Consider the following 14,179-nt stretch of genomic DNA (forward strand, 5'->3'; position numbering starts at 1 on the left):
AAAAAAAAATCATCTAAACAATTATGTTTAACAACAACAACAAAAAAAGCTACAATGAGATAACATCCCACACCTGTTAGAATGGTTATCATCAAGAAGACAAGTGATAACCAATATTAGTGAGGATGTGGGGAAAGGGCAACCCTTGTACATTATTGGTGGGATTGTAAAGCTGGCGCAACTATTATGGAAAACAACATAGATGTTCCTTCAAAAATTAGAAAGAGAACTACCATGTGATCCAGCAATCCCACTTCTGGGTATATATTCAAAAGAAATGAAATCACTCTTTCAAAGTGATACATGCACTTCTGTGTTCATTACAGCATTACTTACAATAGCCAAGACATGGGAACTATCTAAATGCCCACAGACAGATAAATATATAGAGAAAAATATATAGAGAAAAATTGCTAACTTTTCTTACCATCTACCTAAAAAGAAAACAAGAGAAGCCTTTTGGAGGTGATGGGTATGCTTATTGATTGTGGTGACGGTATTGCAGGCGTATGCCTATGTCTACACTTATCAAAATATATATGCATTAAATATGTGCAGTTTTTGCATAGTAAGTATACTCAGCTAAAGAAAGAAGATGCTATCAATGAACACAGAATAAAGACAAGGAAGAGAAAATGATCAAATGGTTTATACAAATTAGAGCAGTAAGCAAGTGGCTACTCAATAAAATGTGGTAAGAAAACATTACAAACATATAAATAAAGACTAGTAGTACATGGTGTTTGGAGAGTAGTGCATGAATATTTGGGATCTCTAATTTCTAAACATTTTCATTTTAGGAATGAATTTGTTTAAAAACAAAAATATATTTTCAAACCAACAAGATTTAGTTCCGAAGAACATCTCAATGAGTAAATTCCCAACAAAAGTGATCAATTTATCACCCTTTGACAGTCAAGGTAAAGAAAAAAAAAAGAAAAAAAAATATATATATATAATGTGTGTGTGTGTGTGTGTGTGTGTGTGTGTGTGTATAGTGTTGTTTGGTATGACTTTTCATTTTACTCATTTTACATCTTTTTATTCAGAAATATTTTAGGTGAATCCTTGCAAACCTGAAAATTAAACGGCTTTAATTTATACCTTTACTAGTAGTATAATATTTCACAGTATAGAATTATTTATTTAATCATTCTTCTGTTAAAGAGAATTGACTTTTTTGGCTTTTTACCACTGGTAAATGTCTCCATGAACATGCATTCATATTTATTGATGCTTGAATTTCTTTGGGAGAATATCCCAGGATTTTATAATGTTAAAAGATACTTCTAGATGGCTTTCCTAAAATGACATTAAAATTAACATGTTCTCTAGCAACTGTGGAAGAAAAAATACTTTTCTCTGCCTAACCATCAACTATACAGGTGGGTGTTTTGTTTGATTAATTTATATCCATCTGAGTTATTGAATCATTAATTTTTTAAATTTTTTTCCATATTTGTTAATGTTCTTTTACTGCATAACTACCCCCAAAACTATTTACCTTAAAATAGTAACACAGGATTTAGAGTTCATGATTTGGGAGTTAGGAATGTAGACTGATTTTGGCTGGCTAACGTATGCGTCTTTGGTCACCTTGTGGTCAATGGCTTCACTCACATGTCTGGCAATTGGCTAGCTGTTGTTTGGGACAACGGGGGTATATATTTGGGGCTCATCAAGAGATAAAAACCTCACTAGTTGTCTGAAAAAACAGCAAAAGTGTAAAAACTCATTAACTAAGTATAAAGTTGTTAACTGGGTAACGAAGCGTAAAAGAATTCTGAGATAACATGGAGGAATGTTACGAAGAAGTTGCCACTTCTAAGGCTGATAACGACTCTGAGTACAAGATGCGGCTTGGCTGGTGCTAGTATCTCTGATTTTTCGGGAGGGGTCTCAGACATACTTCTGAAGAGGGGACATTGCTAGTGTCTCAGCCGGTGAGGTTTAAATAAAACTGGTTTTGCAAATGTTGAGAAAACTACAGACCATTTATGTCATGGAAAGAACGTCTGCTCCTAGGATAAAGAAACATTGCTGGGATGATGTTCACAGAAACTGAAAAGAGACATGAAGCTCCCAGGAAGCCCAATGGTAGCCAAATGAAGGAAGCAAATCCCTTGTTTCTCCTCTAAACTTGCAATCTCTCTCTAGAATGCTTTATTTGCCTAACCCTAATTTGGAGTTACCTGGCAAAGCAAAAATGTGGTTATCAGAGTCCTGCATCCAATTTCACAAAGCAACTATGGAAGGATGGTTTGGGAGCTAAGAGAAAACAAACTTTTCAAGTGACACAAGAGTGACTTGGCCCCTTGTCTTTCATCACCCAGCTGATTAGCTTAAGCATATCCATGTTGTAACCTCAGGTTCTAAGAGCAACATGTGAGCGAGCCCATTGTACAAACCTTGTAGAAACATTTGAAGTTTCTGCTTGCATCTGTTTACTTTTGTTCCATTTACTAAAGTCATATACCCAAGACCAGAGTTGTATGTGAGGATATGAACACCAGTGGTCAAGAATACATTGAGGCCATTATTGAAACCAATCTACCGCCATGTTCCCTCTAGTTGCAAATATTCTTGATACCCCCCATGCAAAATGCATGTGCTCTTTCCTGAACCCCACAAATTCGTATTAAAATTTTTCATGAGGGCCAGAGATCACAATTTTGTGATCTATAATCATTTTCAGAGGAAGGTCCTATGATGTGACTTCCTGCACAATATACACACATACACACACAGAGAGAATATGGTAGCAATACAAGGATAGTCCCCACAGGACCCAGTCCCTTACAGAAAGGTGGCAAAGAAAAAACACAACAAACAGACTCACCTAGCAGTAAATTACGCATCACAGTTAGGTTGTCTTTTTCATCATTCAATTATATTATATTTTAATTATACTATAATTTTCTCAATGAAAAAATTGCATGCAAAAAAAGCAATGAACCATGATGTTGGGAGATCCTAGGATGAAATACAGACTGGGACATAAGGAACTACTACAAATATATAACAACTGATTTTAGCATCACAATAGCATAAGATGTCCCTTGTTTTTCCCCCTCCCCCCATTCTCAACAACAAAAATCTGGCACCCATCCATGAATGAAAGTGCATTTGTAGAAGTTGTGGGATCTAGTATTACACACCAAGGGACCTGGAAAAACCTTGCCCACCTGTGCATCAGGTAATAGGCAGACAAATCTCCATCCTGGCTGTGGACTCTAGTAGCTCATGAATGGTTCCAACACTTCTTTGTCACAGTCAGGGAGCACCCGGAGAACACTGACTCAGGCAGTCACTCATAGACAAGAGGCAAGTCCAGTTTTCCAGATTAGAAGTTCCAGTACTTTGTTGAAGCAAAGAATGAGTTTGGATACATTGGATTGGATAAGAGGAACAATTTGACTTTGTGTGCATCACATGTTCCCCCAAGTGGTGCAGCTAGGACCAAGTGAGACTTTCTCACCCCATGATGTCTCCCTTTGCAGGGAAAGAGGGAGTAAGAGTGAGTACCAGGCTTTTCTAGCTATGCAGGACACCACAAAGGCATCTAGAGTACTAAATTGTGGGATGAGAGTCGGAAAGAGTGGCAGATATGATTCTCAGAGAGCATTAAAGGGATGTAGCTTATGCTGTGCTTAGACTCCATCAGAAAGCCTACTCATGAGCTGCTGGGAAAGCCTCACTTGCAGAATCCAGCAACTGGCTTGTGGGCATCCCCAGCAACAGGCTTATCTCACCCACGCCTCCCCAACTCTGTAGCCAGCTCCCTGTGCATGCTCCTGAGAATGCTAGGGACAGCAAGCTTTGGTGGACATCTAGGGAGCACTTGCAGAAAGCAAGCCAGGTTCTGTGGGCCAGAGAAAACCATAACTTGAGCTGTGGTGCCACCTTAGAGAAAACAAAAGGGAAGGTGTCTCCATTTGACCTGGTATGATACAGGATCCAGAGAAAATATACAAGCTTAAGAACTCTGCCACAAGAGGGAGCAGTAAGTATTGAGCAGGCATGTGCATTCAAGGTCCCAGAAAGCCTCAGGATTTCTAGCAGGGCTGATGAAAGGCAGGTCCTTCCTGAGGGCAGTTAGTAAAGACTGGAGGAGGTGACTGCTACTTTAAATGTAAGACAGCAACACAAATCTCCAAGGAACATGAAAAATCAAGGAAACAGGACACAACCCAAGGATTATAATAATCTTCTAGAACCAAACCCCAAAACACAGGGATCTAAAATTTACCCTATAAAGAACTCAAAATAACTTTTATTATAATACATGTAATATTAGAACTATAATATATATAATTATGTATTACTGTATATAAAATAAATTATAATGTACATAATCAAACTTTACATATACAATGGAATACTATTCAGCTATAAAAAGAAGGAAACCCTAGTTATTTGCAACAGCATGGTATTGTATGGTGACTAATATAATACAATTAAAAAAAAAAAAGACAAGGATAGGCCTTGGAGGAATTATGCTAAAGTAAAACAAGCCAGACAGAGAAAGACATATACAATATGATCTCACTTATATGTGCAATCTAAAAAAAAGCTGAACTCATAGAAACAGAGAGTAGAATGGTGGTTACCAGAAGGTATGTGTTGGGGGAAATGGGGATATGTTGGTCAAAGAGTATGAATAGAAGAAGATGAATAAGTTCTGGGGATCTAATATACATCATGATGATTATAATTAACAATACTGTATTATATGCTTGAAAGTTGCTAGAAGATTGTTAAATAGTCTCACTACAAAAAAAAGGAATTAGCTAATGCTGTGGTGGTGGTAATTATTTTGCAATATGTAAGTGTGCAAACCAACACATTGTACACCTCAAACTTACATTATATGTCAAATGCATCTCAATAAAGTCTAAGGAAAAAAAATTAATGAGTGATATAACCTTATTGTCAGAGTTAGAGAAAAATGAGCAGCTTGAAGTAACTGGAAAAGTGTGCTTTGAGTGAATACTGTAAGGCTAAAGACACAAACGATTGCATAAACATTATACTCTAATTGGTAAATTTGTCCCTCAGAGAGGTACAGATTAGCAGTTTTTAAAAAAACACTTCAGGGGGGTCTAAATTGCATATCAGAAAATTTGCCCTATCTTAATTATATGAGTCAAGGTATGAGTCAAGGATTTTAGTAAATTTACTTAAGTCCACAGTGACCATCTTAATTCACTTTTAGAGCATTTCACCATTCATGCAAGATCCCTAATGGTACCCACTTCCAGTCCCAGGCAACCACTAATCTGCTTTTTGTTTCTTATTAATTTACTTTTTCTGGACATTTCACATGAATGGAATCATATAGTACATGGTGTTTTCTGTGTAGTTTCCTTCGGTAAGCATGGTTTTGAGGTTCACCCATATAGTAACATATATCATATTTCATTCCTTTTTACTGCTGAATAATAGTCTCTTATATGGCTGTAGCCCATATTCTTTATCCGTTCATAGGTTGATGGACATTTGGGTTCATTTCACTTTTTGGCTATAAGGAACATTGCTCTGAATATTCCCATGTTGGTCTTTGTGAAGACATAAATTTTCATTTCTCTTAGGTGGATACCTAAGAATAGAGTTGCTGTGTTGTATGGTAAACTTATGTTTATTTTTTTAATTGCCAAACTCTTTTCTAAAGGGGCTGTGCCATTTTACCACATACCAAAGGTATGAAGGCTTTTATTTCTTCCCATCCTTGCCATCTGGCTAGTATCTGTCCTTTGGATTATAGACATTCTGTTGGATATGAAATGGCATTTCATTGTGGTTTTTACTTACATTTCTCTGAAAAATGATTTTGGGCATCTTTTCATGTGTTTATTAGCCATTTGTGTATTTCTTTGGTGAAATGTCTTTAAAATTGCCCATTTGTAAAGTTTTGTTTTTTAAGTTCTAAAATTTTTAGAGTTCTTTATTCATTCTGGATGTGATTTCTTATTGGATACATGACTTGTGAATACTTTCAGTCTACAGCTTTTCATAACTTTCTTTTTTTTTTTTAAAGATTTTATTTATTTATTTGACAGAGAGAGAGATCACAAGTAGGCAGAGAGGCAGGCAGAGAGAGGAGGAAGCAGGCTCACTGCTGAGCAGAGAGCCCAATGGAGGGCTCGATCCCAGGACCCTGAGATCATGACCTGAGCCGAAGGCAGAGGCTTAACCCACTGAGCCACCCAGGCGCCCCTTGTCATAACTTTCTTAATGACAGTCAACAGTTTTGAATTTTGATGAAGCCCATTATATTAATTTTACTTTTATGGATCATGCTTTTAACTTGTATCTAAAAAGTCATTGCCTGGGGCGCCTGGGTGGCTCAGTGGGTTAAGCCGCTGCCTTCGGCTCAGGTCATGATCTCAGGGTCCTGGGATCGAGTCCCGCATCGGGCTCTCTGCTCAGCAGGGAGCCTGTTTCCCTCTCTCTCTCTCTCTCTGCCTGCCTCTCTGTCTACTTGTGATCTCTGTCAAATAAATAAATAAAATCTTAAAAAAAAAAAAAAATAAAAAAAAAAATAAAAAGTCATTGCCTATTTAATATCTCAAAATTTTCTATTTTTTTTTCCTAAGAGTTTTATAGTATCACTATTACGTTTAGGTATGTAATTTATTTTGAGTTAGTTTTTGTATACAATGAGAAGTAAAGTTCCAGGTTCATCTTTTTGCAAGTGTCTATCCAATTGCCAGAGCACCGTTTGTGAAAAGAGAATCCTGTTTCCATTTAATTGCCTTGGGAACTAGTTGAAAATCAATTAGCTATAATCATAAAAAGTTTACTACTGAAGTCTTAGTTCTGTTCCTTAGACCTATTTTTCTATCACTGTGCTATTACCATACTGTTTTGATAACAAAGTTAATAGTAAATTTTATAATTGAAAGATGAAGTCTCTGTAGTGTTATTCATTTGGCTATACTGTCTTTTGCATTTCATATAAATTTTAGTTTCAGGTTGCTAATTTCTGAAAAAAAAATGCTCCTAAAGTACTGATAGGGATTATATTGAACTTATTTATCAATTTGAAAAGAATTGCTATCTTAAAATATGAATGTTCTAAGAGTTCTGGTTTGAGATGGCGACAGAGGAAACCCTTGAACTCACATATATCAATTATTAAGTTATCTACTAAAACTAATACAGTGGTATGTCATTATATTTCAAACAATTAAATAAGTTCTAATTTATGAACATTGAACTTGGTCATTTATATTGGATTTATTTTCCCTTACAGTGTTTTATAACTCTCATTCCAAGTCTTACCTCTCTGTTAAATTCACTACTATTTTATTCTTTTTTTTTTAAGATTTTATTTATTTATTTGTCAGAGAGAGAGAAAGTGCACAAGCCTGCAGAGTGGCAGGCAGAGGCAGACAGAGAAGCAGGCTTCGCACTGAGCAAGGAGCCCGATTTGGGACTCGATCCCAGGACCCTGGGATCATGACCTGAGGCGAAGGCAGCAGCTTAACCAACTGAGTCACCCAGGCATCCCGATTTTATTCTTTTTTGATGCTATTGAAAATAAAATTGTTTCCCTAACTTAGATTTGGGGTTATTCAATGCTCATATAAAGAAATAAAATTGAATTTTCTATTACATATTCAGTAGTACGGTTTTAGGTAGTGTTCTTTTTTTTTTTTAATAAGCTAATGAAAGAAAAGAGTTTAGAAAAGATATGTTGTTATTTATAGTTACCGATATAATTACTTTTAAAATGCTTTTTATTTTTTCATGCAGATTTTGAGTTACTACCTGATGTCATTTTTGTACCAGCCTGAAATATTTTCCTTAGCATTTCTTTTAAGACACTTTTCCTAATATAACAACAATAGTCTTAGTTGTTTTTTTTATCTAGGAAGGTTTTTGTTTTATCTATTATTATTTTTGAATAATAATTTTGCTGGGTATTAAATTCTTGGTTGTGAATTTTTGCTTTCAGCATTTTTAATATGTCATCCCACTGGCTTCTGGCCTTCATTGTTTGTGATAGAAAATCAGATGTCATTTTTTTTTAAAGATTTTGTTTATTTGACAGAGAAAGAGAGATCACAAGTAGGCAGAGAGACAGTTGGAGAAAGAGGGGGAAGCAGGCTCCCTGCCCAGCAGAGAGCCCGATGTTGGGCTCGATCCCAGGTCCCTGAGATCATGACATGAGCTGAAGGCAGAGGCTTAACCCACTGAGCCATCCAGGCGCCCTCAGATGTTAATTTTAATAGCTTTATCAATATGTAATTCACATACCATACAGTTCATTCATTTACAGTGTGTAATTCAGTGGTTTTTAGTACATTCACAGAGTTATACTTTCATCATCATGTTTTTATTTTAGAATATTTTCGCTGTGTGAAAGAGAAATCGTCACACTCCAAGCCATAATCTGCTAATCTAATTTCTGTCTCTATAAATTTCCATACACTGGACATTTCATAGAAATGGAATTTATAATAGGTGGTCTTGGTGAATTCTTTTACTTAGTTCTGATCTCTAAAACTATCCTTCTTAATGTGTATTTCTTTATTAGTGAAATTAATCATCTCAAAACATTTTTAGTTATTTCAGTTTTATTGGCAGCTAACTTACTGTGTATCAAAATCAGTTACAAATGTAATCCATCTTATAGCTAACGTATTTTCTAAATATTTCTAGAAGAACCTTATGAGTACACTTCACCCCATGTGAGTGAACCTCCAAAAGCAAATCGTAGAACCTCTAGGGCTGGGTCAACCATTTATAAAGCCATCCAGCTTCCTTCATTGAATAAAGAACCTTCAGGTAATGTACAATGTGATTTTTTAAATTAGTAAAACTTTAATTGTGTGGAAATAACCAGATCATACTATCCTTAGTCATATAACCAGTTTTGCTAACCATAAGTGAAAATAAACACTGATTAAGCTTACCTAACATGTATGCATTCTTAGTGAATGAGTAGTGTCCCTGGCATAGCTCTTCTTCCCTGCCACCAATAGATTGGAGCTCCATGTTTTTTCACAACCTTCCTTCCTTTTTTTCCCCCTAAAGATTTATTTATTTGAGAGAGAGAAAAAGAGAATACACATTGAGCAGGGGGAGGGGCAAAAGCAAAGAATCTCAAGTAGACACCTGCTGAGTGGGGAGACCCATGTGGGTCTCAATCTGAAGACCCTGAGATCATGACTTGAGTCAAATGCTTAACTGAATAAGCCACCCAGGTGTCCCACTCAACCTTCCATTCTTGCTCACCATTATGATAAACCCATTTTATAATCCTCTGTTTTAGATTTATATATTCCCTTTTTGTACAATCCCAAGTAGGATCTGCAATACAGAGACTCAACATGAGGGTAGATTGGAAGGAAAATAAACATGTTTTCCCTTTCCCTTCATTACTATCTCCCCCAGTATCTAATCCATTAATATCTAGGAACTAATTTACAGAATTCATTCCTTATCATTGCTCCAGAGGCATTATCTAATCATTACCCTACTGTATTTCCCATAGATACTGAGTTTGAAGGTTTTTTTTTAATGTAGATTATTTTTTGGCCTATTATATTTTCTAAAACCCAAATAATTATATATACTACCAATACTTTCACCAGTTTGTCTTTCTAACTCTGCATCTTTATCTCTTACCATTATACCCATTGGTTGCCTTTTCCCATTCTGTGGAAGTGTAATTCAGAAATAAAATAAATTTTTTAAAAGATTTTATTTATTTGACAGAGATCACAAGTAGGCAGAGAGAGAGAGGGAAGCAGGCTCCCTGCTAAGCAGACAGTCTGATGCAGGGCTCGATCTCAGGACTCTGAGACCGTGACCTGAGCCAAAGGCAGAGGCTTAACCCACTGAGCTACCCAGGCGCCCCTCAGAAATAAAATAAGTTTGACTATTAACTGAAGTAAGGCAGATTGGGCAAATAAGTCTTCTCTAAAATTAGAAAAATTAATTATAATATGCTCTTTATGTTCAGATAAGCTATCTTTGCCTTCCTACTAACTGCCAGACAATGTCAGATTCACCTACTTCATATCACCTATAATACTGTTTTCCATTCATTTAGCTCCTTGTTTACCTACAATTTAGGGTTTCCTTTCAAGATTTTTATTTATTTATTGGAGAGAGAGAGCACGTGCATTAGAGACTGAGAGAAAGAGAAAACAGGAGCAGAATCAGGGAGAGAAGGAAAAGCAGATTCCCCCTCTGGGCAGGGAGCTCAACATGGAGCTTGATCCCAGGACCCTGGGATCATGACCAAAGCTGAAGGCAGATGCTTAATCGATGAGCCACCCAAGTGCCCCAATTTGTTTTTTTTTTCCTAAGCTACAGCTTTCTCTTTGATGGGGGGTGTTAATTATAAGCAGTAATGTTGCCTAAAGAAACAAAAAAGAGGAAGAGAATAAGAACTAAGAAATAGTCTGAATAATCTACTATCTAAATTTCTATTCATAAGAGAATAGTAATAGTAATCTTTTTTTGTGGATGGAATAGAAATGATTCTGTCATAATGTTTTTATTTTTCATCAAATAATCAAGCCTTTTAATCTAAAAATAATGACATAAACATTTCTTAAGCAAACACTTGCCTTAAGGAATGGAAGAATTGAAAATGTTTTATTTCTCTGTAAGACATATATTGTAGAAATTCAACACATTAATTTAGTAAATTTTCCCCAGTAACTTTGAGAAAACACCATCTAAATGTCCCACATTCTGCTTTTTATTTTAGCATATTTTTCTTGAACATACTGAAACTATTTTCTTTATTACATTATTTTTTTTTAAAGATTTTGTTTATTTATTTGACAGACAGAGATCACCAGTAGACAGTGAGGCAGGCAGAGAGAGAGAGAGGAGGAAGCAGGCTTCCGGCTAAGCAGAGAGCCCGCTGCGGGGCTCGATTCCAGGACCCTGGGATCATGACCTGAGCCGAAGGCAGAGGCTTTAACCCACCAAGCCACCCAGGCGCCCCCATTATTTTGTTTTTAACAGTGTTCAAAATATGTATCATGATGATAGTATTTCTAAACATGTCTGTTTAGAAACCACGAGCACTAGTTTTTTCACTGTGGTTATATAAAAATTTTTTAAATAAAGATATTCTGTTTTATATAAAAATTTTATATGAGAATTTATCAATTTAATTGTTAAAGTAGTTTTTTATTGTAATACTTAAAAGAAAAAAAACTCTTCCTCAGGTATTTTTACATACACTATTTCTATTATTTCTTTTTCTGGATTTGCACTCTTACTGGTTTTGTTTATAAATATCAAATGACCAACAAGGAAAAACAAGAGAGAAAATAAGTGTGTTAGTAAAAGTGTTCTAAATTATTTTTTAAAATTTAAGGAAACTGTGCTTTAGAAGTGGGTTAAGATTTATTATAAATTTTTAAAAGTTGAAATCAAGATATTTCTAAGATAATAATGTTATTTTCATTTTTTAGGGCATTCAAAAAATTCTGTCTCAAAAAAACATGTTGGATTTACGAATACTCTGCCTGCTATAATCTCTACAACTAGAAAACCTATCTATGAAGGTAAAAAAAAAATCACTGCTATATAAAGACAAATGAAATAAAACTTTATACTGTGTTTCCATTGTTTCTATTTGCCAATCACCTTAAACCTATGGACTCCCTTTCCCAGACAACCATGAGTCAATGAGTCAAGTATATTTTTCTAAACCTTTCTTTAAACATGTGTTACACACACACACACACACACACACACACAAATATATATGTTAAGTTTGCTGGTTCTATACATAATAGGATCATTTGGATGGATCCTACTTACCTCCAATATAGATAAATTGGTAATATAGATTTCTTTTTTATATCATACCTTTAAGTTGCTTTATGGTATTCTATAATGTGAATGTGCTATATTTTATTCAACCATTCTTCTACTGAATTACATTTAGATTTTTATCAATGTACTTTTTGCTGCTATCGGCAATGGTACAATAAATTTCACTGTGTGTATATATATATATACACACATATACCATGGTGATTATATTTCTATAAAATAGAGCATGTAAACATGTATTGTATTAAAGGTATCTATGTTTTTTATTTAATATATAAATCCAAATTAGTTTTCAAATGATCATAGTTAATTCTGCTAGTAAATTCATGAAAGACTCATATCCCAGCATCATAGCCAGCACTAGACTTTTCATAGATCGAAACACTCTATATTGTTATATCAATACTATACAAAGTGTTCTACAGATTCAGTGTGATACCTATCAAAATCCCAGCAATGTTTTTTAAAGAATAAAAAAATTCTATGCTAAAATTCATATGGAATCTTAAAGGATCCTGAATAATCAAAATAATCTTGAAAAATAACAAAGCTGGAGGACTCACACTTCATTATTTTGAAACTTACTACAAAGCAACAGTAAGCAAAACAGTGTGGTACTGGCCTAAAGACAGACATACAAAATAAGGATAGAGGATAGAGAACAAAGAAATAAAGCACCACATATATGGTCAAATGACTTTTGACAAGGATACCAAGACCATTCAATGGGAAAAGGAGAATTTAAAACATATGGTACTGGAGAAACTGGATATCCACATACTAAAGAGTGAAATGAGATCCCTATCTTATACCTTACCTTATAGTTCAAAGTAGATGAAAGATCTAAAACTAAGTGCTAAACTATAAAAGTCTTAGGTAAAAATGTTGGGAAAAATCTAAGGCATTTTATTTGACAATAATTTGTTGGGTACAACACCAAAGGTGCAGCCAAATAAACAAAGACAGATTTTATCACAATTTTAAAATTATTCATCAAGAGGCAAGGTTAGTAAAGTAAAAGGGAAATCCACAGAATGGGAGAAAAAAATTTGCAAATCATATATCTGAATAGCAGTTAACAACCAGAATATTTAGAGAGCTCTTAAAGACTCAACAATGAAAACAAAAAACTTTATAAAACAGTGGAAAAAGGACTTTAGCAGGCATTTCTCCAAAGGAGAGATACAGATAGCCAATAGGCCCATGAAAATATGGTAAACATCACTATTCATTAAGGAAATGAAAATCAAAACAACAATGAGATATCACTTCATATCCAGGATGGCTATTATGAAGACAAAAAAGGAAAAAAGGAAAGAAAATAAACATTGGTGAGAATATGAAGAAATTGGGATTCCTACTAATTGTAAGAATGTGAAATGGTACAACTACTATGGAAAATAGTATGGTTATTCCTCAAAATATTAAATAAAGCATTACCAAATGATTCAGCAATTCCCATTCCAGATATATGCCCAAAAGAATGAAAGCAGGGACATGAAAACATCTTTGTTTATAGCAACATCATTCACAACAGCCAAAAGATAGAAGTCATTCAAGTGTCCAACAGTGATGAATGAACTGAAAAAGTATGGCATATGTATGTGATGGAATATTATTCAGCCTTAAAAGGAAAGAAAATCTGATAACAGTATGTTATACCATATAACATGGATGAATATGGAAGACATTATGCTAGGTGGAGTAAGCCAATCACAAAAGGAGAAACAGTGTATGATTTTATACATTGCATATGGTCAAATTCATAGAGACAGTAAGTAGAATGATGGTTGCCAGGAGCTGGGGAAATGGGAATGGAGAATTATTTCTTAATGGGTAGAGTTTCAATTTTGCAAGATGAAAAAGTTCTGAAGATCATTGGTAATGACTACACAGTGTGAATGCACTTAGTGCCACTGAACTACACACTTAAAAATGGTAAAATCCTCTTACACTGTTGGTGGGAATGCAAGTTGGTGCAGTCGCTTTGGAAAACAGTGTGGAGATTCCTTAAGAAATTAAAAATAGAGCTTCCCTATGACCCTGCAATTGCACTATTGGGTATTTAGCCCAAAGATACAGACGTAGTGAAAAGAAGGGCCATCTGTACCCCAATGTTCATAGCAGCAATGGCCACAGTTGCCAAACTATGGAAAGAGCCACAGTGCCCTTCAGTGGATGAAAGAATAAAGAAGATATGGTCCATATATACAATGGAATATTATGCCTCCATCAGAAAGGATGAATACCCAACTTTTGTATCAACATGGATGGGACTGGAAGAGATTATGCTAAGTGAAATAAGTCAAGCAGAGGGGGTCAATTATCATATGGTTTCACTTATTTGTGAAGCATAAGAAATAAC

General features: G+C 35.0%; 1 protein-coding gene across 1 annotated transcript in view; it reads left to right on the forward strand.

The window, feature by feature from the left end:
• The window catches only part of LOC111155517 (coiled-coil domain containing 7), a 403,110-nt gene extending 390,777 nt beyond the window's left edge, over positions 1–12,333 (forward strand). Inside the window, exons 33-36 of the mRNA XM_022515688.1 lie at positions 801–920; positions 8,668–8,793; positions 11,448–11,540; positions 12,326–12,333. Of these exons, the coding sequence (XP_022371396.1) occupies positions 801–920; positions 8,668–8,793; positions 11,448–11,540; positions 12,326–12,333 (347 nt within the window). The remainder of the gene's footprint in view (positions 1–800; positions 921–8,667; positions 8,794–11,447; positions 11,541–12,325) is intronic.
• The last annotated feature ends 1,846 nt before the right edge of the window (positions 12,334–14,179 follow it).

The sequence above is a fragment of the Enhydra lutris genome, unplaced genomic scaffold (assembly GCF_002288905.1).
Source record: "Enhydra lutris kenyoni isolate GAN:26980312 unplaced genomic scaffold, ASM228890v2 scaffoldscaffold42, whole genome shotgun sequence".
Taxonomy (NCBI): Eukaryota; Metazoa; Chordata; class Mammalia; order Carnivora; family Mustelidae; genus Enhydra; species Enhydra lutris.